Source organism: Sapajus apella, unplaced genomic scaffold (assembly GCF_009761245.1).
Source record: "Sapajus apella isolate SASKATOON/1434 unplaced genomic scaffold, GSC_monkey_1.0 scaffold12, whole genome shotgun sequence".
Taxonomy (NCBI): Eukaryota; Metazoa; Chordata; class Mammalia; order Primates; family Cebidae; genus Sapajus; species Sapajus apella.
Window position 1 is genome coordinate 15,681,016 of NW_022436952.1, and position 24,949 is coordinate 15,705,964.

Sequence of the window (24,949 nt, forward strand, 5' to 3'; positions counted from 1 at the left end):
TCAGCCTAAGACAGGAGGGGACAGAAAATGATGAAAGAGTTTCTGATAAATTTGTCAGCTAAATTGCTATGGGTGACCCCCATGTCTCTTATAAAGTCCTATAAACCTAAGGAATTAACTAGGTAAACTAAAACCTTTATGTTCTTGCTCTGACTCTGGACAATGGAAGTCCTTTTATTTTCATTCATTGAATAGCAAATCTTCTTCCCTGCCTTAACACACTCAAGGTCTCTGTGATGCACTCCTCAGTTTTCCCCCTTCCCTGCATAGTCTCTCCTCCCTAGCTGCTGCCTTTCAAACTGGTAAAAAATGAAGCTTCAGGGTTATGAAAACTGGTACTAAGTAAAGACATTATTCTAATGACAGTATCACTGGACTCTCCTGAACTTGTGATGCTGGGATCTAGAAATCCTTTCCCTGGCAATCTTTCACGCAGCACCTCTGGGGAGGGGTTTCCCACTGACAGGAAATAGAGGTCAAATGAAAACAGTCTAGTTCTCATTACTGAAGAGCTGAGATTCAGAAGAATCACTTTTCTTGAGGAAAATGGCTAATTCTATTTCTATCCTTAAGACAAAACCAGAACTGATTGCTCCTCAAACACCCTGAAAAAGAATTAACCTTTTAAGTTCAGATAAATTTTAAACACTGAGCTATTTTCCAGAAGGAACATACTCAAAAGTTTGAAACAAGTACTCAAAAACAATCAGTTCCAACTGTTAGAGGAATATAATGAAACCAGTAGATCAAATGCTCCATCCCTACCTAGAAGGGGCTATTTCTACCTTCAGGACAGACAATTTCTCTAACCAAACAAAAAAGGAACCCTCTCCTTAAGTGAGCTTCCACAGACTACACACTGTGATTCAGTCAAAAGACAGCAGATGTTCAAAGACAGTAAATTCATTTTGATTATTGTAAACAATTTTTAGTGAGTAAATGATATCACCTTCACCCATGATGAATAAAGTGTCTAAACCAAAAATATAATGTGCCTACATTCCCCCCAAACAAAAGTCAGATCCCCAACTTGCCCTGTTCAAGTTCCTCTCTCCTCCTCCCACACTCCAAGTTATATAACCTGTCACCTAACCTTTTAGGGCTTTTAGGGTCTCAGCTTCCTCATCTGGAAAATGAGAACAAAATATCTACCTCACAAATGGGCACCTGTGGATTTAATGAGAAATATATGTAAGATGCTTAGAACATATTCCAGAAATATAACAGATGTGAAGTAAATATTTTTATTGGTGCTATCCAGTGGTTCTAGATTAACTTTAGGGCTGGGAACTCTGCATATAAGCTCTGAGCCAGTTAATTATTCCTTTTACTGTCTCCAAGTGACAGGTTTTCTCCCGTCTCTCCTTCAAAGAGTCCTAAGGTAACCTGGCAAAGGGATTAATGACACATAACAAAGGAAGATGCCTATCTGTTGTTCTAAACACAACTTTTAGTAAACATTAGAAAGCAACAGGATATTTCCTTTCTAGTTTGGAGAGAATTTTAAAGTTCTGTGAACACACTGAAGATTTGAATTACAGACGTAGAATCCTAGGAAAAGAAGGTATCTCTGCCATTATCAATTACCTGTAATTGTCTTACCGGGTAACACCGGTCCACAAACTAAAACCCAAAAACTTTCAGTAGGGAATAGCTAGTTAGAAGCTTCAAACTGGCAAGTTAATGGATCAACTCTATAGGCAAAAAAGCCAGAACTGACAATTAACAAATTTAATAGTAAAAATCAAGATTGCAATATTTAGAAATACCAAAAAGAATTGGCCAGAAAAAATGTAACACTTCCATATCAGCCTCAATACAATCAGGAGAAAAAGCAACATATTTTCCCCAAAGTGACACCTCCCATCCCCCCTAAGTACTAAAAACTCCTCAGGGAGGAAAGCGGAAGTTATCTCCTCATTGCCCAAACTGGATAACCACACTAAGGGCTTTGAAGTCATTTGCCTTTGACCCGTGTGGTCAGAAGTCAGGCTTGTGTTTCAATTCTACCACCTGAAGTGTCACCAGGAGTTATTTTAACTAGCAAGGTGAGGAAGGGGAAACAAAAATTCTTTTTCCCTGAATACCCATTTAAGTTCCTTGACAACTGGAACAAAGTCATAGCGAGCAAAATGGCAGTATAACAGATCTACCCATTTTCCTAGTAGACACTGAGTTCAACTGGTATTTGAGGGTTTTTAATTAAAACATTCTATTGTTTTTAAGAATATTCACACAATCCAACACTTCAAAAATGAGTCTAAAGCCACGGAAATACATTTATCACCTTCCCGCTTCTTGAAGGACACTGGCAAAAATCAACGCTAAACCGATCAGCTTCATCCAAAAAACATTTGCAGAGAAATACTAACCTCAATTTTACAACTCTTTAATGACAGGGAAGAATATCCGACTAATAGAAAGTAAAATAGCATAGACCACAAGAAGGAAAGAAATGAAGACAAGTCAAAAATACACCAAGTAAGAAATTCAATACAACTGGAAAACAGAGCCACCAACATTCCTCCTTTGGACACCTGTTCCTTTCTGCCCTCAGATGCCCCAGGACAGGGTAATAGCTGAGCACAGAAAAAGTAGATATTTAATAGGTCACACAAACTTGATGGGCCTACACCAAACCACAAAGATTAGCTCAGTTACAGCATTTTGCTAATAGTCAAAAAATAAACTAAATCCCTACCGTTTCTAGGGTACAGAGGTGAACCTCTTCTCATTGGCTATAGCCTCCACCCCAAATACATTCCCCTAGTTTAGACGGATGTAACGACACTAAACAGCATTGTTTAGTGTCATGTGTATCCATCTACATCACCAGAAAAAAAAAAATACTGTTATATGCAACAAAATTTACTAACTGTTAATGCCTGGCCAAAAGTTCTTGTGAAGAACAAGGCAGGGCAAAAACATGTTATCAAGTGAATATCCTACATTGTCATCTGGTCCAGGAATAAAAGCAGGTAAAGGGAACTGGTGAGCTGGTTGTTAAAGCTCTACACATGGACAACAGCTGAACTCAGCATTTACTCTTTACGCTGTGAATAACACATCAAGCTTACCTGCTGCTGTCCACAAATACTACTTAAAGCATTTCACCCTTGGTTGCCTGAGTAGGGGCAGAAAGCTCTCTGCTAGGCCTGAGGGAAGACCAGAATCCTAGAGGACAGGATAAATTTTGACCTGATGAATAATTATTAAGGTACACAGGGAAGAATCTAGATTTTTTCCTTTGAAGTACCTTTGGTCTCTAACAAAGCACACAAGGCTCTATTCAACTAGCTGACAGAAGTTAATTAGTCCTCTACCCTCAGGGCCTGACCCTGCCCTCTGCTAGCTTTTAGTTTTACTGACCTTACATAAGTCCCACCTCCTCAGCTTCCAGCTGTTTCCTCTTATTTCTCCAGCTTCCCCTTTCTTCCCACCTCTCATTTCACTTTCTCCCCTTTCATTCAGAAATGAATGCTCAGAAAGCAGACAACAAGCAGTCAACCCAAGTCAGTGAAAACACTTCCTGAGCACCTGGTATAAAGACCAGAAACACACTGTGGGTGTTGGAATACAGAATACACGTTATTTCTGCCTTTTAGCAGTTTACACTTAAAAGGAGAAAGGCACCATATACTTATTCCTCACAATGAAAAGATATTTTCGGCCAATTTATTTATTATATGGGACCAAAAAAATCCCTTAGTGATACTTCTTGGGAACAAGAGGATTGTTTGCAACAGAACTGATGACTTTTACTCCTACAGTAATTTTCCTACGGTCTCCTAAATAGCACATCTAGTGAAACTGATGCTGAAGCCTGAGGAAGCCCCGTGCATGTTCTATATATACACTTTTACTTAGTTGAGGTGTTAAGTCTATCAGTTAAGAAAAGCAGGGCCAGGCGAGGTGGCTCACATCTGTAATCCCAGCACTTTGGGAGGCCGAGGCGGGCAGATCATGAGGTCAGGAGATCGAGACCATGCTGGCCAACATGGTGAAACCCCATCTCTACTAAAAACAGAAAAATTAGCTGGGCATGGTGGCACATGCCTGTAATCCTAGCTACCCAGGAGGCTGAGGCAGGAGAATCGCTTGAACCAAGGAGTCGGAGGTTGCAGTGAGCCAAGATCATGCCACTGCACTCCAGCCTGGCAACAGAGTGAGACTCCATCTAAAAAAATTAAAAAAAAGAACAAGAAAAGCACATGAAGAGTCCAAGTTGGTATTACAATGTGTGATTAGTCTTCTCCTGAGAAAACTGAGAATATTCAGGTAAACTTGACTATTAGAGGGTAGGTTTGGGGTTTGTTCCAGGGATCTCCCTAACAATGGCTTAGGAGTTTTGAGATAAAACTCCTGCGGGAAACAGGAAGGATAAAGGGGCACAAGTCCACATCTCAAATCAGTAGGTTACTCTTAATTTAGCCGTTTCTCCCAGTGGCTTGAAAAGCCCTGGTAAACTCCCAGTTCTCGACGTCAAATGGAGGGCACTCAGATAAATAGCTCAGATATAGCCCCACATTCAGGCTGTGCTGAGAATTCCAACCTAGAAAGATGTAGTGAAGATTTCCAAAGGCCAGCCAGGACACCCCAGGAACTTTTCAGCTCATAATTAATTTTAATCATCTCGAATACTAAACAAAGACCTCTCTAATGTGGACTTCCCTTAGAAAATTGGCTCATGTGTAGAATTATCCCAGAACTATTATGGAAGCATTAGTATTTCAGTAAACTAATTACTGAGCACCTACTAAATGCCAGGAGCTGTATTAGCCACTGGGAATACTTCTAAGAATCTTCTCTGGTGAAGAAACCAAGATTCGCAAAGAAATAATTACAAAACAGTTACCGACATTTGTACAAAATGCTTAAGGAGCACTAAGAAGGAAATTTTTAAAGGGCTATTTGTTCTATTTGTTTTCACATAAGCGATAGTCTTGAGACTGTAGATTACCAACTAGAGTTGCTGAATACAAAAACTGATACCTAAAAGGTTGTATATGGAGGCTAAATATAATGCAAACATTTTTATTGGAAACTGGGTTACCACATACTGGCTTTTAAAACTCATCTTCCTAGAGTGGGTAATTCTTGTGGATCTGTTACTAATACAAATTTAAGTGTATACTCAGCTCTCAACACAAATGCAGATGTTTTAAACATTTACCCATTCCCAGGTTCTTTTCTATGCTTTTTTTTTTTTTGGTGGGGCTGCTACCTAGTTAGTGAGTGGCTAGCCAGGCCCCAGCCACTGTGTGATCAGCTGTCCTCCTGTGAGGCCAGCAAAAGAGGGCAAGGGCTTCTCTGAGAGACCTGGCTGTGCACTGCATGCTGGAAAGCCAAGCTAGTCATTCCACTTTTTTGCTGCCAGGCTCTGGACTATGGCCACTGTGACTAGATGTAGTCCTACTCTAGAACCCTCAGCACTCAGGGTAAGAACATGGATCAAAGACAGCACCATGGGACACCCTGCTGGCATCTGGTAGGTATTACAGGTATTTTTTACTTGGTTCAGACTTTTCTCCCCCTGAAGCCTCCCAACTGGAAAAGGCAGGCTGGCTTTAACAGGAAATGTAGTAGTAAAACAAAAAGAATTTCTCATCACAAGGCCTGGATTCAAGTTTTGGGCCTGCTGCTTTAACATCTCTGAGCCTATTTCCTCAAACTGCAAAATGAGACTAAGTACTACTTGAGGATTAAAATGAGCCCAAGTGCTTTATAAAAGTTAGCTATTACTTTCATTAAGAACGATCAGGACTGGGTGCAGTGGCTAATACCTGTAGTCCCAGCACTTTGAGAAGCCAAGGTGGGAGGATTGCTTGAGCCCAGGAGTTCAAAACCAGGGCTCAAGAGCCCTGAGAAACAGAGCAAGACCCTGTCTCTACAAGGAAAAAGAAAAATTAGCTGGACATGGTGGTGCATCTGTGTAGTCCCAGATACTCAGGAGGCTGAGGGGGGAGGATCACTTGAGCCCTGGAGGTCAAGGCTGCAGTGAGCTATGATCGCACCACTGCATGCCAGCCTGGATAACTGCGAGACCCCATCTCCAACATCAAAGATCAGGTATCTGTTCTCTGGCTTTGCATGTTCCCTCAAAATAGTCCATTAAAAAAGGTAGCAAGGTCATAAACCTTTGAGGTTACTATTCTAGGAATATGCCTGATCTGACTGGAAGAACAGTGTCTCAGATCTAAGTTATGTGGCACACCTGCCTAAGATTTCAATAATGTATTTATTCACAAACATTTGTTAAGGTACAGGTACTAGCATTCTGGACATCCTGGAAGAAATGTCAAAGTTAAAAACAGCCTTTGCTCTCAGTTTACTATGTAGCTGAGGGAAACAAAACATACACGTGAAACTAGAGAGCAGCTTGGCCAGGCGCAATGGCTCGGGCCTGTAATCTCAGCACTCTGGGAGGCCAAGGCGGGCCAATCACCCGAGTTCAGGAGTTCGAGACCAGCCTGACCAAGTGGTGAAACTCCCATCTCTACTAAAAATGCAAAAAGTAGCTGGGTGTGGTGGCAGGCACCTGTAATCCAAGCTACTTGGGAGGCTGAGGCAGGAGAATTGCTTGAACCCAGGAGATGGAGGTTGCAGTGATGAAGCTGAGATCATGCCACTGCACTCAAGACTGGGTGACAGAGTAAGACTTCGTCTCAAAACACACACACACACACACACACTACAGAACAGCTTAAAGGCAAAATGTGAGTGCATGCACATGACACATTTTTAAAAACATGCTAAAAAGCAAAGCAGAAAAAATGCAATTAGTTCAAGAATGCTCCAGTCATTAGGTGTGATCATGAAGGGGTGGAATTTCTAATGGTAAAAGGAATGGGGCTGCTATGGGATTTAGCATGCGGGGTGTTAAAATGTAGGAATGCTGGGTCCCTTGGTTTTTAGAGAATTGTTTAAGCTAGCTGATCCTATAAACCTAAAGACCAGGGTCAGGGTCCTGAAGTAATGTTTAAGACTCCCAACTCAAGGAATAATATACATACTATCTAGTCTCTTCACAATAAATACATCATTATGTATTAATCCCTTTATGAATAGTTACCAAAAAAAAAAAAAAAAGCCAACAAAATGATTCTATCCCAATGAATATACAGGAATTATCATTGAGGCAATACCACTAAATTCAGAGACAACTTAAAGCTTCCTCTGTAATATGCTTAAGAGAATGATTGAAAAAGGACACCCAGGAGGCAACTGCTTAGTCTTTTAGGAGACAATGCCATCAATTCTTGATGATCTGTACTGAAAGTGTGCACAGCTTACAACACGATCACTTTTTTTACTTTGCAAGACCAATTCTGGAGGCAACATTTACTTTTCCAATTACACTTGGACTTAGGCTAGCATTTAAATTAGCTCAAATTTCCTGGCTTTACCTCTGAGGAGTTATTGGTATTAAAATACCTTCTCCAATAATCCACCCAGTTAAATAGACTTACAGTGCTTTGCTTTTAGGGAATATTTAGTTCTTTCCATCTTGCCAATCAATATTAAACTGTAGGCACTATATTTAGCCCATTGGGAAATATAGATTCAAGTTCCTGGGTCTGTAGAGTTAAAAAAATACATATATTTATGAAATCAACTGGGGCAGGGGAAGATGTGATTTGAGAACAGGATAAACTGGAAAGGTAGAATATAACCCATTGTTGATTCATATTAAGGGAGTGACATGTTTTAGGAAGATTTGAGTTGATAGCCAGTGTGAAGACACCGAGTCACTGAAACCAGCTTTAACATTTCAGTAATATGAATTTGGGTACAGACAAAAATGCTGGCATGGTGATTGGAGATGGGAAGACAAATCCAAACAGCATTTTGAAGAACTCTATTTGGCAAACAAACAAATCTAAAGGTTATAATAGATGCAACGACACCCTGAAGACACAGAATTTAACTATCGCCTTGCTGCAAATTTACTATTTTTAGACTACAAAGGATCTATTTGAGTTTTCCTTGGAATGTTTGTTGCACTGCTGACTGTTTACATTTCTAGCCTTAAGATGTGGATGTCCTACAGGCGCGGTGGCTCATGCTTGCAATCTCAGCCCTTTGGGAGGCAGAGGTGGGTGGATCGCTTGAGGTCAGGAGTTTGACCAGCCTAGTCAACATAGTGAAAATACAAAAATTAGCCGAGCGTGGTGGCAGGCACTCGTAATCTCAGCTACTCGAAAGGCTGAGGCAGGACAATAATCACTTGAACGTGGGAGGTGGAGGTTGTAGTGAACTGAGATTATACCACTACACTCCAGCCTAGGCTAGAGGGAGATCCCATGCCAAAAAAGAAAAAAAAAAAAAAGTGGATGTCATTCTTGGTGTTTAGTACTTTGTAGCTCAAATTTCTAGGCATGCCACTATTAAGGGTAGAAAAGATTCACCAAGGATTTCCCAGTTCTATCTAAAGGTTATACCTTCCCTTTTGTTTGACTGATCCAACAGTCTGTTCCTATGTATTAAGGCTTAATTGTTACAACTTGAAAGTTTATCCCAAGATGACATATAAAGGCTCCTCTAATACAGAGCACCTAAGGGAACACTCTGCCATGGTTTTTGTTAGCACTTTTCTTTCTACAAAGATATTCTAAATTTTCATTTGCACAGTATGTGGCTTCAGAGTGTATTTTCAAAAGTTATTTAAAAATTATCAAAGGGATATTTTGTTATGCCAGCCAAGGTTGACAAAAAAAAAAAAAAAAAAAATTATCAAAGGGACACCAGAGCTAATATTTACAGGATCAAGGACAGGCTTCAATCTAGTTAGTGCCCTTTGAGCCATCAATCCAATTTGCAACAAGGCTACTAGTTAACAGTAACCACCTTCTGTAGCCTTCCTTACTACAGTGTTAACTTAGTAGGCAGGGAAATCCCTACTGTGTAAACTTATTCCTCCCCTACCCCCAACCAAGTTGTCCACTTTGTCTGCTTTTAGTGCCTTATTCTTCTAAACAGACCGATTTTCTAAAATTAATGTTTTACGGCCAGTGGTCTGGTCCCACATCTGTCCTATGGATGACTAAATCCCATCAAGGGGCCTAAAAGGTTTAGTATTCTCAATGATAATTTATACTTTAAACAGGAGACAAGTTTGTGTTCTTTCCATTTTTATAAAAGAAACCTAGGAAGAAAGGGGTAATGGGAATGACAAATACTAAAGTGTTTAATTCTCAGTTAACTTTCAGCTGTTAATATGGCATTAACTATTGTGTGTACTGACTTTTTGATCACAAGATAGCATGTTACTTAAGTGAGGCCTAGAAAATAGAAAACAGCTAAACTGACATATAAGTAGGATGTTAAGACAAACTTTAAGAGCCTCTTAGTAATACTGAGAAAGATCATCACTCCTGAAACTGTCGCACCATGAAAACAAACTACAGGTCTCTGAGAGCATATTCATTTCTTCTAGTTCATAACCAAACTGTTACATCTAGATTTTTTTCTCCAGCACAGCTAACTCCTGTTCTCAATTCTCACATTCATGGTCTTATTATTCCACAGCTGGACAAGATAGGCAGAAAAACAAGCAGACTTGTGTCTTCCACATTTTCTTAGTCCCAGAACCCAGATTTACTTTTGTTACAAAAATCAGTACCTATAAGGTAAACTCTACTGAAAACCTAAATGGATGAATAAGCTGAAAAGGAGAATATTGCACAAAAGATGGGAAGACAAAGGTAAAGCTACAAGAAAACTTCCCCAAACCATCTAACTTTAGAGCTGATACAGAGGATCAAGGTAGTTAGCTGGTACCCACTTTGTTGTATATATTTACAGTAGCGAGTTTCCTGCTTAATTTTGTGTTACAGCTCCCTCTGGTGGCTAAGCGATTTTCCCTAGCACTTATTCCAACAGAGAGCAGTACAGTATGTTGTAAAATAAATAAGACTTATTTCTACAAATTGTTTTCGTTCAAAGTGCATTTGGGGGGATGAGTACAGCATCCTAGAGAGGCTCTGTTTCCACTATCTTCCTATGTCCACAGTTCTATCAATAGTGGACAGACACTTACAAAGTTGTATGGTGACAGAAGTTTGAGGCTTTTTAACCTGATACTTGAATATTATCTCCTTTTATCATCCAGCTGAACTAGGTGTTGTTTTGCTTACCTAAATAGTAAATTTATGGAAGGTCACATATGACTTTTCACTCCCTGAAATCCCAGCCTAGCACCTATTAAAATGTTATAAATTACAAAGGTTTTATCTGCCTAAATTAACTTCTATGACAAAAACTCATTTATTCAATTTTTATTCTGTGCACAAATGAAGCATGGAGTTTTTATAATAATAATAAAAAAAAATCCTTCTCTTGATCACTACAAGCTGACAACCACCCTAAGGGTTGTTAGGCATTAGCTTTCAAAGCTACCAAGAAGCACTCCAAAGGTCTCAATCACAGAAGTACTGGCTTAAATATACCATAATCTCTTGGGGTTTATGTTTAAAGCAACAGTTCCTTTGCCAGCACTACTATTTATTCAATAGACAATCACAATAGACACAATGAACAGATGTTTCCTTGTAATCTCTTTACTTCATGCCAATCCCAATCCCAGCTTTTCCTATAGGATCTCACTGATCAATGTTCCTCTAAGTATTAATACAGAAACCATTACCTCAAAAGAATGTTGTACACTCTAGGATGGCCAAGTATTTGCTTCAATGGGGTTAACTGTTGAGTTCACTACTACAACAGAATGTAAAGAAATGTGGGTCATACCTTTTTTGCTTGTGGCTGCTTCAGCCTAAAAAGATGTGGGAACTTAAAATTCAATCAATAAAGGATTCACAATAACAGGTTTTTCAGTCAAGATCCCAATTACAGATGAAAGCATTAAGCCTGTGTATGCTAGTACAGTTCCTATAATCCCTTATTCAAATTCTTTGGGGACAGACATTATCTTGGATTCAGAGCTATACGCACTTTATAAGATACATATATACCCGTATTAAACACCACCCTCAGCAAAGTCTGTGGCAACTGTGCAATGCACTGTGCAATGCATAATGAAGTACAACAGGAAACAGTTTAGTCACACTAAGTGCAAAATTCTGGTCAGGTTTCACATTTAATTAGCTCAACAACAGAAAATCTTTTCAGTTTTGTTTGGATTTCAGAAAATGGGTAAGAGACTGTAATCTGTTTTCTGCATTTGCACTCTTCATACTGTGATGGAAATAAGTCAGAGTGGTTATGTTACAACAGAACTTCAGTCTAACAGTTTTTCATCTTTTAATACTATTTGTGTAAATACATATATATATAACTTACTTGCAATTTAAATTACAAAATTCATATACAAAGTAAGCAAAAAGGCACACATAAGAAATTCACCTTGACCACAGAAATGTTAAAACACCAGCCCTAATGAGCAAGACAATGTTTCAAAGACAACACCAAGAAAAGCTGAGATTCTACAATAAATCATATTAAATGCAAACACTACAATGTGCAGAGGTGAGCACTCAAAATTATTTACTGAAGCATAAAACTTAGGAAAAACCGTTTTAAATGAGGGGAATCTATTCACATTCCAAATAGCGTTTTTAAAAATATTAAACTTAGTTTTAAAAAACAAAATTCAGATCCCAAACAATCAGGAACCAGAAAATGGGTTTCTTACCTTTTGTTTCCAGTAGGATGTGGGCTGAACAGCAAGGTGGGTTATTCAATCTGATGTTATGAAAAGCAATTGCTTCTTAAAGAGACTTAAGTTTTTCCTTGGTTAGAAAATAATTATAGGCTCCCTACAATATTCTAAGGGGACATAAATAGGAAGAAGAGGAGGAAAGTCCAAGACAGCTTTTGTAGTTTAGAAAGGGTGTAACTTTCTTCTAACAATTGCCAATACGGATAGAGACCTAAAGGTCCACTAATACTATAAACAGGAGCAGTCCGTACTTCCCATCACAGCTTTTAGCTGTCTGCTCGTCTTAACTACAAAATCTATGCCCCTTTACCTTTTCATAAACATTGTCCTTTCTATAGAATATTCAATTACAGCCTATATAACATGGAATATTTTCTCATTTCAATTTGAGGTTAGAATTACTATAACTTTTGGTAGAGCACATCTTTCAACTTAAAACACTCAAACTTGAGTGAAGGTCATTTACATATTTTGGTTGTTTCTAAAACATCCAATGAACACAAATAACCAGTTTGCTTAAGCCTAGCTCACATTTACCTTCCCAAATTATTAATCATTTATTTTCCCTTTAATAATCTGATGAATTTTTAAAATGTTCTACACATGAAACAGAACTTAGAACTTCAAGAATGTCATGTAAAATGATGCAAATTTTAAATAGTAAATCTTTCTGCCTTTTGGCCATTATATTGAATTCCTACATAAAGAAGCTACATCCTTAATAAATTTACACTAAATGCTTTACTTAGTGAAATTCTGCATTGAACTTAGCATCCTCTTACTGACATTCCACAAGGTTCATCATAATCTACTGGCTGGGGTGACCTCACACAAATATCTTAGAGTCCATTTCTTCCACTACTAAGATTATTTCCAATTTTCCCTAGGTTTTGAATTGTCACCTGAATAATCACCTTAAATTCAGCTTTCAACTATAATTAGCACCCAAGGGAAATGTAAAGTCTAGTTATTTTGGGTGCGTAGGAGTGATTTGATGGTTGTGACTAGTTATGAAATGAGATTTTAGGTCTCCTCCCCCAACCCAAATAGTATCAAGGGGCTGTCAGAAGTAGAAGACTATAAGTTTTAACTGCTTTGGTAGAGAACACCAAAGTTTTAGGTACAAAATAATCTTATGGTTGAGAAGGGCTTATAAGGCAAAATTCTAAATGCCCAGCTTTTTACTAGCAATGATTCATCCAAATAATCTTGTGCACTCTTCCTTTCAAAAAATAAATGTGACTTGTGTTAAAAGTTCTACAGGCCAAGCACGGTGGCTCACACCTGTAGTCTTAACAGAGGCGGGCAGATCACTTGAGGCCAGGAGTTTCAAGTCCAGCCTGGGTAACATGGAGAAAACCCATCTCTACTAAAAATACAAAATTAGCTGGACAAGGTGGCACACACTTGTAATCCCAGCTACTTGGGAGACTGAGGCAGAAGAATCACTCAAACCCAGGAATCAGAGGTTGCAGTGAGCCCAGATCACACCACTGCATTCCAGTCCGGGCAATAGAGTTAGACTCTGTCTCAAAAACAAAAACCAGTTCTAATAATACATCTGTGCTGATGTTAACATTTAATACTTACCTTTCTTTGAGCTGAGTTTGAGAATATCAAAACTATCTCCAAGTGAACATTAATTTACTAGCCATCAACCAATGCCTGTTGCCTATATGACTACCAGAAAATAAGCATCTGTAGTTTTTAAATCACTTTGTAACAAAGTAGAGAAGCTTATCTTTCAGATGCTAGATCCACGCCCCACCATCATTTAACAAGTTACATATACAAATGCCTTATTCCCCTTTTGCCTTCCCCTGAAGACTTTTACAATTAACAATAAAAGATAGCTAATACCATTAGATTACCTTTTAAGAACTTTTAATTTGCTAACATATAAACACAAGAGTCAAAATCTTATCTTACTTAACAATTTAAAGATTAACTGATAGACCCAGTTAGAATCTTACATGAAGAGGAAAAAGGACAACCATGCATAGTTTTTTAAAAAATGTTTATTTTTTCAAAGAAAAATGGCAATAGCCAATTGGAAACCTACTTATTCTTCAACTCCAATTTTGTTTTCTTTAAATTTAGAAGTGACTTACTGATTTACTATTTTAAACAAACCCCCCCTTTCCCCTTTAAATGTTTACCATCTACTCGTGCTGAATCCTTCCAAGGAGATTGCTCCAGCGTTTATCTCCAGGTCCTCGCTTTGCTCCTTTTACCAAAAAATGCAAAACACAATTCCATCGTGCATCTTAAGGGCTCCAATCGTCAAAAATAGGAAAAAAAAAAATCTTTGGAATAGCCAATTAAGTTGAATAAAAAAATCCACACGAATGCGGTTTGGTTGGGGCAGGAATCCACTCCTATGTTCCTGGTAATCTGATCCCGCTCCATGAATCCTGGTAATTCATCCTCCCTATCCTATCCACATTATGATTTGAATCCAATGATCCAGCTCCAAGGATTGGGATCCAGTGAGCCCTCTCCAATCCAAACCTTTATAACCAGCAAAACCAAAAAAGAGGAGGCAAAACGTTAGATACTGTAATCAAAAAAGGTTTCTGGGGAATGATGAGTTATGTTAGTCATCAGTTTAACAGATGCACATCAATAACTATCAAATTCCCCAAAACAAGTTTCTGAATGGTGTTCAGATAAATTTTAGAAACTTAATCATCATAGAGACTAATTGGAAGAAGCATCTTATATTTACAGTTCAACTGATAATGCCAACACTTGTTACTGTACAGCGTATTACAGGTTTCGTGGTTGCAAGAAGTTATGTAATTTAAGTTTACTGGCATTGCTACCCACCTAAGTCTAAAACTAAATCTAATGCGCCCATTTGCAATTTAATTTGTAAATTAAAGTGTTTTAAACATATGAATCAATTATGAATATTAAAGGGGAAGGTGAGACCTAAGTATTCCCAACTAGATTATCTACACCAATACATTGGAACTCTATTATTTTGCTTTCATTTTGTCTTAAAAAAATGAAATAGCAACGCTCTATCAGTCACACAGAGGACATGCAGATTTAGCAGTATTGATATTATACTCTATCTTGTTGGATTTAAAGACACCCTGTACCCACATGTACACCAACAGCAGGTCACACATTAACAGTTGTAACTAAGCACTGTGACAAATTAGCCAGTTCTTCCCACATTAGTCCCTATTATAACAAAAATGGGGGAAAGGGAGCAAAATAAATTGCTACAAAATGGGCAACATAATTCTGCCACAATTGCCAAGGTTTAAAGAACAAAGCAATTGTAGCTAAAGATAACTGAATATAACATTCAAGTGTTTTAAGGAAAATGTATATCATCATTTTCACCCCCTGCCTTTTAGTATAAGGTCAATACTGCCAATTTCATCTGTGACAATAGCACTTGGAGTCATACCATTGCCTCCATTATTGATCTGATCCTCCTCAATCCTCCTTTTGACAATCCTAAAATGATTGAAATGTGCTCCACAATCCTTAATCCAAAGCATTCTTAATCCATCTCTTCAGATATGTCTACAGAAAGACACATGAAAAGCAAGATAAACATAAGAACTTCCCCAGGTAAGATAACCACAAACACCCCCAACATCCCAGTTCACACAAATCAGGGCAGAATAGACATTTACACAATATCACAGTCTGAAGAGTATGGAGTTAACTAAATTTAAACAATCCTGTCTATGACATCACTTAAAATACAATTTATCAAAGACACGAGGGGAATGTAGATGTTAGGAGCAAAGGGGTATTACAAGAATGCAATTCAACACTTTAGCCCATTCTGAACAAAACAGTTTGAATTAAAAAATGAAAAGATTGTACTGAATAAAGGAAAACTGTATACAACATGGGTTCTACAAAAAGTGTCACCAATCATCTTATGTACGAGAGCGAGATCTGCTATGACGGGGAGAATAGCGTGGTGATCCTCTGCTTCTCCTTGGGGAGTAACTGCGACTCCTGCTGTTGCTTCTGCTACGGCTTCTGCTACGACTACGGCTTCGAGATCGAGATCTTCCATAACTTGGACTTCTGGGCCCATCAACTTTAACCCGGATGTAGGCAGTTTCTCCCTATTGGATAGACAGAACTTTCCATTGAAAGATCTAAGCTTTCACCTAGCTTCAGGCATGCTGAATGAATACAATGTAACTAAAACCAGAAATCTGGCAATTTACTTGGACACCCTTGCCTGAATCCTTACCTTCAAATTCCACTGTTAAGACCACTGTATCCAATTCTGGTCAAAAAAAAGAATAAGTGTATAACCTACCTCATGGGATCTAAACTTAGTGTTATCCAGTTTTCGAACTGCATAGGTCATATCTTCTTTCCGTACAAACTCCACGACACCAGTGCCATCTCGGTAAACATCAGCATAACATACATCACCTGCTTCACGCATGTGATCCTTTAAATCCTGCCAACTTCCACTTGGAGGCAGTCCTGAAAAAGTGATGTTTTCTTAGTATCAGTTATCTTAAATTTCACGTTAAGCTGGTAAGATGCATCAGGACAAAGAGTACTTTAAAATACTTAATAGTTGTACTTAAGTGATACCAGGTAAAGGGCTGATAAGATTCTGGAATCCAGAGTCCAAAATTATTTGTAACGGATCTTCGTGTCTAGTACCGCAACCTAATCTGGTAAATCACCACAGCAGCAATCCTCGTTTATTAAATTCACCCAAAAACTAAAGCAACTTAAGACCTAGCATGAAAAATTTGCAATTGTTAAACCGGTCACGCAAGAGAAAATTTTTAAGTAGCTTCCGTCCCTTCACATCAACCACACAACCAGTATACTTACCAGAGACAACCACTCTGTTTTCAGACCGCCTGGATGGGGGGCCATAGCGACCTCGGGGAGCTCCGCCACCTCCACCCCCGCCGCCTCCTCGGCCTGTTCCACGGCCGCTTCGAGGAAACTCCACCCGCAGACGATATCCATCGTAATCATAGCCGTCGCGACCATACACCGCGTCTTCCGCGTCCCTGTGGGATCGTAGAGAGTAAAAGGCATGAGAAACCAGGAGGAGAAGATCGCTCAGTCGGGAACCAGCGAACCCCCCGCACATGCGCACCCAACGTGGAAGAGCCCACATGCGCCGCATAATGGGAATGGCCCCTCCCCCACCCAGAAACACGCCAGGCTCCCAGCCACTACACCAGCCCTCAGCGCCTCAGTTTCCCGCTCCAGCCTGTGAATGGGCTCCGGGGACGTCCAAGGCGAGGCGCCAGAGAAGCCACACCAACTCAGCTCCTCACTCGACTCCTGCATGGGCGATACAGTCTCGCCCCAACCTCTCTAAGAGCCCCCCGCCTCCCCGTTCTCTATGTTAAGGCCTTGGAGTCTTCCCCGACTACTCGGACCTATTTCCTCAAGGCTGCAAGCCCCATGCCGCCTCACCGCGGGTCCTCGAACTCAACGAAGGCGAAGGGCGGTCCCCCGCGGCGATTCTTGAGGTCGATGTCGCGGATAGCGCCGTATTTGTAGAACACGTCCTCAATGTCCTTGGTTCGGATGTCTGGAGGTAAGTTACCCACGTAGATGCGGCAATCGTTGTTCCCTGCGGGGCCACGAATCACACCACCTCCCGACATGGCGGCGACGAAAAGCGCGGACTCGAGAACGGGCCTTCCCACCAAGCCTAGCGCACGGCAGAGCGAGCCCGCAGCGGCACCACGTCTCCCGCGGCCCCTCCAAAATGGCGCCTTTATCAGCTCGGCGCACGGATATGGGGGGGAGACAGAGGAAGAGAAGCGGAAGGAAACAGCGATTCGATTCCAACACGCACGCGCGGGAGCGCAACGGATGCTGCGAAGACTACGCTCAACGCACGCGCACGCACGCGCGACGTCACCTTCCGCACGAAGGGGGAAAAAAAGTCCCCCGCTTTCCCGGCTTGGGGTGGTTTGCGAACAGAGGAACTAGCCGTTTGGTAAAAGTTAAATAAAAAGAACTCTCGCTAAAGGAGCTAGTCTTCCAGGTCGGGTCTTGAAGGACAGTCAATTTCCCCAGGAATGAGGATCTCTGAAAGCAACTCCGCGCCTTGAAAGGACTCGGTGAAACCTAGCCTGGAGCCTTGTCCCACCATGCTCTGCGGCGATAACGGCCTTTGGCGGGAAAGAGTCCCGGGGGCGGGGCCAAAGGGGGAGGGACCGGGCGGTTGCTCCGGAAACCCAGGCAACCTTGTAGAGTCTAGTTCCGAGCTGAGTTGCAGTTGGAGAGCTGGGGCGTTGGTTTGTCTTCCCTCCGCTCTTACGAACAGGGCGTGGCTGCTTAGATAATTAGATTTGTCTAATTTAGCAAAACAGATTTCGATTCCTAAATAAATCCTCTTCACTAAGTACCGTTCCACCTTCCGGTCAGAAGTTTGCATAGCTCAGTTCAGCACTCCTTGTGCTAGTCGCGGTGGGTGGGTAGTACCCCGACTGGCAACCTGGTACTAACTATCTGGAAGGGATGAAAACACCGTACCGCCTCTGAGACCCACACCTCTGTATCTCTTGTTAATCGCCTATCCGTGGGACTAGCGCAGAAGACTTGCAAAATTAATTGTTTCTGTTGTTTCCTTTCAAATAACGAGAAGGAAGAAGGGGAGCGTGTGTGCAGTCCTGGTTTCAAAAGTTTCCCCTAAAAGTTACTGATATACCAGCTTTTGAAACTACCAGACCTCTCAGGTAATAAAATGGAGCAAAATGGATGTGAGAACCGTAACCACTCGAGACCGTGGTTGCTACTCAGGACTGTGATCCTACTTGCCAGCAGTCTTGGGAGATAACATTTTACATTTTTTTCCGACGTCTGAAATCTGGATTTTTATGTTAAATCCTGGGATTTTTAAGGTAATGAATTCAAATTAAAATCAGGCTGGGCGTGGTAGCTCACGCCAGCACTTTGACGGGCGGGTAACATTGAGGTCAGTAGTTCACGACCAGCTTGGCCAACATGGTGAAAACCCATCTACTTAAAAAATAAAAAGCCAGGCGTGGTGACGGGCGCCTGTAATCCCAGCACTTTGGGAGGCCGAGGCAGGCGGAGAGATCACAAGGTCAGGAGTTTGAGGCCAACCTGGCCAAAATGGTGAAAGCCCATCTCTACTAAAAATACAAAAATTAACTGGGCGTGGTGGCACGTGCCTGTAGTCCCAGCTACTCAGGAGGCTGAGGCAGAAGAATCGCTTGAACCCGGGAGCAGAGGTTGTAGTGAGCCGAGATCGAGCCACTGTACTCCAGCATGGGCAACAGAGTGAGACTCCGTCTCAAAAAAAAAAAGGAAAAGGAAAAAAAACAATTAGAAATAAGCGGGAATGCTTGGTCTTGTGTCTGCGCAGCCTCAATATATGCACAGATGACCTTGGGTAGTCGAACTTTCTGTAATATTTTCCAAAATTATATGCATGTGTATATCTACAAAAACATATGCATGTGTGTACTTTTTTCTAGGAAGAGGATTTGAAATTTTAATCAAATTATTAAAGGAGTCCATAGATCCCAAAAGGGAAAAGAACTGTGTGTGTGTGTGTGTGTATATACATATATATATATATATTTTTTTTTTTTTTTTTTTTTTTGAGACAGAGTTGCCATCTGTCACCCAGGCTGGAGTGCAATGATGTGATCTCAGCTCACTGCAACCTCTGCTTCCCTGGCTCAAGCCATTCTTGCCTCAGCCTTCCAAGTAGCTAGAATTACAGACATGTGCCACCATGCCCATCTAATTTTTGTATTTTTTGTAGCTGGGATTACAGGCATGAGCCACCATGCCCAGCTAACTTTTGTATTTTTAGAAGAAACGGGGTTTCGCTGTGTTGGCCATGCTGTTCTCAAACTCCTGGCCTCAAGTGATCCACCGGCCTCAGCCTCCCAAAGTGGTGGGATTACAGGCATGAGCCCCTGAAGCCAGCCAATTTTTTTTTTTTTTTTTTTAGACAGGGACTTGCTCTGTCATTCAGGCTGGAGTGCAGTGGTGCAATCACAGCTCACTTCAGCCTCTGCCTTCTGGACCCAAGCAATCTTCCCACCTCAGTCTTCTAAAGTAGCTGGGACTACAGCTACAAAAAATACAAAATCACTATAAAAAATACAAAAATCAGTCTGAAGTGGTGGTACAGGTACTGATTTTTGTATTTTTTATAGTGATGGGGTCTTGCTATGTTACCTAGGCTGCTCTTGAACTCCTGAGGTCATGTGATCCTCCCGTCTCAGCCTCCCAAAATGGAGGGAACTAGAGGTGTGAGCCACTGTGCCTGGCCAGGGCCAGAACCTGATTTTTTTTTTTTGATGAGGTGACCAAAAAAGATACTATTTCAACAAATTTACTGTTTCTAGCATTGTTCCATTAAGTGAGTGGCAGAAAAGAGGAGAGTTCTAAAAAACTTGCTGCCTGTTGATTCTTTTATTCAGCAGTTATTTGCTGAACACATTTTCTTTCTGTTCTTTTCTTCATCAATTTAAAGTTATACAGGCAAATCTTATGTTAATTAATAATAAGCCAATAGTAACTGAAATGATAACTGAAATCAGTAGTTTATAATTGGATAGTTCATTTTAAGAAGGGATGAAGGGCCGAGTGTGGTGGCTCTCGCCTGTAATCCCAGCACTTTGGGAGGCTGAGGTGGGCAGATCACAAGGTCAGGAGTTTGAGACCAGCCTGGCCAACATGATGAAATCCCATCTCTACTAAAGTTACAAAACATTAGCTGGGCGGATCCCTGTAATCCCAGCTACTCAGGAGGCTGAGGCAGGAGAATCACTTGAACCTGGGAGGCAGAGGTTGCAGTGAGCAGAGATCGAGCCATTGCACTACAGCCTGGGCGACAGGGTGAGACTTCCTCATCTCAAAAAAAAAAAAAAAGGGATGAGACAATACACATAGGTACTTTTAATTTCAAGGTATTTTCATTCCTGACAAATATAATTGAATTTGCTTTTTTTTTTTTTTGGCAATGGAGTCTTGCTCTGTCACCCAGGCTGGAGTACAGTGGCAGGATCTTGGCTCACTGCAGCCTCCTTCTCCCAGGTGCAAGCAATTCATGCCTCACCACCCCAGTAGCTGGGACTACAGGTGTGTACCACCACACCTGGGTAATTTTTGTATCTTTAGTAGAGATGGGATTTCACCATGTTGGTTAGGCTGGTCTCGAACTCGTGACCTCAAGTGATCTGCCCACTTTGGCTTCTCAAAGTGCTAGGATTACAGGCATGAGCTACCATGCCCAGCATGAATTTGCTTTGATTTCTTGTCCGTCTAATTTAACACAGTCATTTCTCATTTTGTTCAGTTCGGCAGAATACAAAATAGAACTTAATTGAGAGTAAATAGCACATTCTTATTTCTCTATTGGCATCTTTTTTTTTCTATTTGAATGTGACCAACTGTTCAGGAGTTGATGATGAGGTCAGTATATAGCAGGAAAAGTCTTGACAGCTGTTTTATCAGGTCTGCCAGGATGGCGTTAACTTGGTGATGGTTACAGTTAAGGCTGTTACCAGCTGTCCAGAGTTAACTAACATATTTCAGCTCACAAGAGTAAAACGTCAAAAAACAAATAAACAATTTATTTGGAAATACGTAAGAACAAAAGAAGTTGAATCATTTTGAGGGATATTTCATTCACATCATGGTGATACTTGATAAATGATCGCTGCCCCACCACGAACTATTTCTCTCAAAGACAGGAAAATTCATAGCCTCTGGATTCTGTGTCTCTGTTTCTTGCACAACGCTGGTTAGACTGGCAATTCTCTTTCTACAGGCTAATCTTCATACATTTCTTTAAACAATACACTAGACGGTTGATTCCTCTTGTGATGAGCAAATTGCACCCACTTCTAGTTTTGCCCCCTAAGATTACATCCTCATCTTAATTGGAGTTTGAGGGTTTTCTAAACTCCTTAGTTATACATTCACTGGCAATTTTATGGATTGCTCTCACCAACCAGCTGATTTAGTAAGTATGGACTTTACCAACTTCACTGTTGGAAGCAACCTAATTTTTAACCCTATTGTGTGGAGGAAAAGTTACTTACTCCAAGAGAAACTTTTTAAATACTTTTGATTCAATCCAGTAATCTCAGGAGGAGACTTTTCAAGAAGTTAGTGGAAAATGCGTATTATGAATAAATCATGCATGGATTTCAAAATTGTTTTACACCAAAATAAACTCATACTAACTTGTTATAACATGTATGAACAGAAACTAGTTTGAGGTACTAAGAAGGGTAAGACATATGTTTGAAAAGAGCCCCTATCAAAGCAACATGTACTCTGCTAAAATTGAAGCAAGGACAAACATCAAAGTTATGGTGAACCTTTGGTGAAAGAATGGTGAAATCATTAATTCTTTACAAAAAGTTTATGGGCACAATGCCTCAAAGAAATCAGTATTTTATAATTGGAGAGTTCATTTTAAGAAAGGATGAGACAGTGTTGAATAGGAAGCCTGCAGTGGCAAACAACCAACAGCAGTTTGCAAGGAAAAAATTAATCTTGTCATGCTTGAAGGAAATAATGTATTCAGTGGTCCATTTCCAAGACAAAATGCCTTACCTCGGCTTAGGTCAGCAAACTACAGAAGAAACAGGACATACTAGGCCCCTGCTTGGATAGCCAATGCCTTCTTGCCAGTCTCCCTCTTCCTCCCATATTTCTTTCCCCTCTTAGTTGCCTTTACTGAAACTAAAAAAGTTTAGCCTAAAATGAAAGTTGACTAGTCTGCAAAATAGCTCACTTTGTCTGGCTCTTATCAGCCTGCCCAGCTACTTAGGTCATAAGTTAAGCACTTGAAGAGCACCTGAGCTAACTAGGATTGCAATGCATTGTGGGCTGCAATAAAATGCAGCAAGACAACGCTAAAAAAAAAAAAATCTAAAACCCCTGCCTAATAATCAATAGGTGACGTCTGGGGAAGATTGTGACCCCATAGTACTCAGCCTATGGGAAACCCTGGGAGGGACCTGCGCACTAGGGGATAAGTTGTTTGTTAAAACTGTGCTGGGCCGGGTGCTGTAGCTCATGCCTGTAATCCCAGAACTTTGGAAGGCCGAGGCGGGTGGATCACATTATGTCAGGAGTTTGAGACCAGCCTGGCCAGCATGGCAAAACTCCGTTTCTACTAAAAATATAAAAATTGGCTGGGTGCAGTGGCTCACACCTGTATTCTCAGCACTTTGGGAGGCTGAGGTGGGTGGATCACAAGGTCAGGAGTTTGAGACTGGCCTGACCAACATGGTGAAACCCTGTCTCTACTAAAAATAAAAAAATCAGCTGGGTGTTGTAGCAAACGCCTGTAATCCCAGCTACTCGGGAGGCTAAGGCAGGATAATCACTTGAGCCCAGGAGGCAGAGGTTGTAGTGAGCCAATATTGTGCCACTGCACTCCAGCCTGGGTGACAGAGTGAGACTCCTCAAAAAAAAAAAAAAAATTATCTGGGCTTGGTGGCTGACGCCTATAATCCTAGCTACTTGGGAGGCTGAGGCAGGAGAATCACTTGAACCTGGGAGATGGAGGTTGTAGTGAGCTGAGATCATGCCACTGCACTCCAGCCTGGGTGACAAGGGCAAAATTTCATCTCAAAAAAAAAGGACACCCGCAAGACCATCCTTAAAAGTCTCACTTTTGCTGTCCTCTGGGTCTCTGAGTTCATTCTTTGGGTTTGGATGGGTAAGTTTGTTTCTCACATGCTCTCATAAGAGACAGCCAACAATTAATAGCAGAAACCAACATGAACCAACACCATAGACATCTCAATTGGGTTGGCTTACACAATTCTAACTGAAAAATTTAAGCTGAGCAAATTTTCCACCCAAAGGTTACTAAAACTGCACAACAGATCAGCTGCACACAACAGCAATGCTTTCTATGGAGATTTTAAACAAGTGCGATCAAGATCCCAAAGCATTTCTTTGAAGAATTTTAACAGGAGATAAAACATGGCTTTACCAGTACAATCCTGAAGGCAAAGCACAACCAGAACAATGGATACCAGGAGGTGGAAGTAGTCCAGTCAAAGCAAAAATGGACCAGTCCCGGAGCAAAGATCATGACACAAGTTTTTTTTTGACTGCTCAAGGCATTTTGCTTGTTGACTTTCTGGAATGAATAATAATGTGCTTATTATGAGAATAAACAGATATTATAAGAAAGTTAGCCAAAGCTTTAGCAAAAAAAAAAAAAAAAAAAAAAAGAAAGAAAAAGAAAAACTGCCCAGGAAAGCTTCACCAGAGAGTTCCCCACCATGACAATACTGCTCATTTCTCTCATCAAGCAAGGGCAATTTGGCAAGAGTTTTGATGGGAAATCATTAAACATCCACAGTCTTATTTTGTTTTATTTATTTATTTTGAGACGGAATTTTGCTCTTGTTGCCCAGGCTGGAGTGCAATGGCAGGATCTTGGCTCACTGCAACCTATGCCTTCTGGGTTCAAGCGATTCTCCTGTCTCAGCCTCCTGAGTAGCTGGGATTATAGGCACCCGCCACTACACCTGGCTCATTTTTGGCATTTTTAGTAGAGATGGGGTTTTACCATGTTGACCAGGATGGTCTTGAACTCCTGACTTCAGGTGATCCTCCTGTCTTGGCTTCCTAAAGTGCTGGGATTACAGGCATGAGCCATGCACCTGGCCCACCGAGCAGTCTTTATTTGACTCCTTCTGACATCTTTTTGTTTCCTAATATTTAAAAATGTGTAAATGGCATTTTTTTTTTTAAATAATGTGAAAAAGAGCTGTGCCTGGTGGCTCACACCTGTAATACCAGCACTTTGGGAGGCCAAGGCAGGCAGATCACCTGAGGTCAGAAGTTCAAGACCAGCCTGGCCAACATGGTGAACTCCTGTCTCTACTAAAAATACAAAAAAAATAGCTCAGTGTGGTGGCACATGCCTGGAATCAGCTACTCAGGGAGCTGAGGTGAGAACTGCTTGAACCCGGGAGGTGGTGGTTGCAGTCAGCCATGATCGCTCCACTGCACTCCAGCCTGGGCAACAGAGTGAGACTCCATCTCAAAAAAAAAAAAAAAAAGTGAAAAAGAAGACATTGACATGTTAAACTCCCAGGACCTGAAGTTCTTTAGGGATGGACTAAATGGCTAGTATCACTACTTACAAAAGTATCTTGAGCTTGATGGAGATTTTATGGAGAAAAAGTTTTTATTTTTATATTTTAATTCCATTTTTTTCCATAAACTTCTTGAAGCTCCCTCATATTAGTGTCAGTACCATACTTTACACTG

General features: G+C 40.7%; 1 protein-coding gene across 2 annotated transcripts; it reads right to left on the minus strand.

The window, feature by feature from the left end:
- Positions 1–13,678: 13,678 nt before the first annotated feature.
- On the minus strand, positions 13,679–18,392 carry SRSF1 (serine and arginine rich splicing factor 1). Of its 2 annotated transcripts, XR_004269610.1 has the most exons (5): positions 17,120–18,392; positions 16,520–16,704; positions 15,984–16,156; positions 15,105–15,783; positions 13,679–14,191 (listed from the first exon to the last, which is right to left on the minus strand). XR_004269610.1 is itself a non-coding variant. In XM_032280132.1 (4 exons), the coding sequence occupies exons 1-4, from the start codon at positions 17,311–17,313 to the stop codon at positions 15,589–15,591; spliced, it is 747 nt and encodes a 248-aa protein (XP_032136023.1). In that variant the 5' UTR covers positions 17,314–18,392; the 3' UTR covers positions 13,679–15,588. The 2 variants fall into 2 exon arrangements, 1 of the variants encoding a protein (XP_032136023.1); XM_032280132.1 differs by having other exon boundaries at positions 13,679–15,783.
- Positions 18,393–24,949: the final 6,557 nt, after the last annotated feature.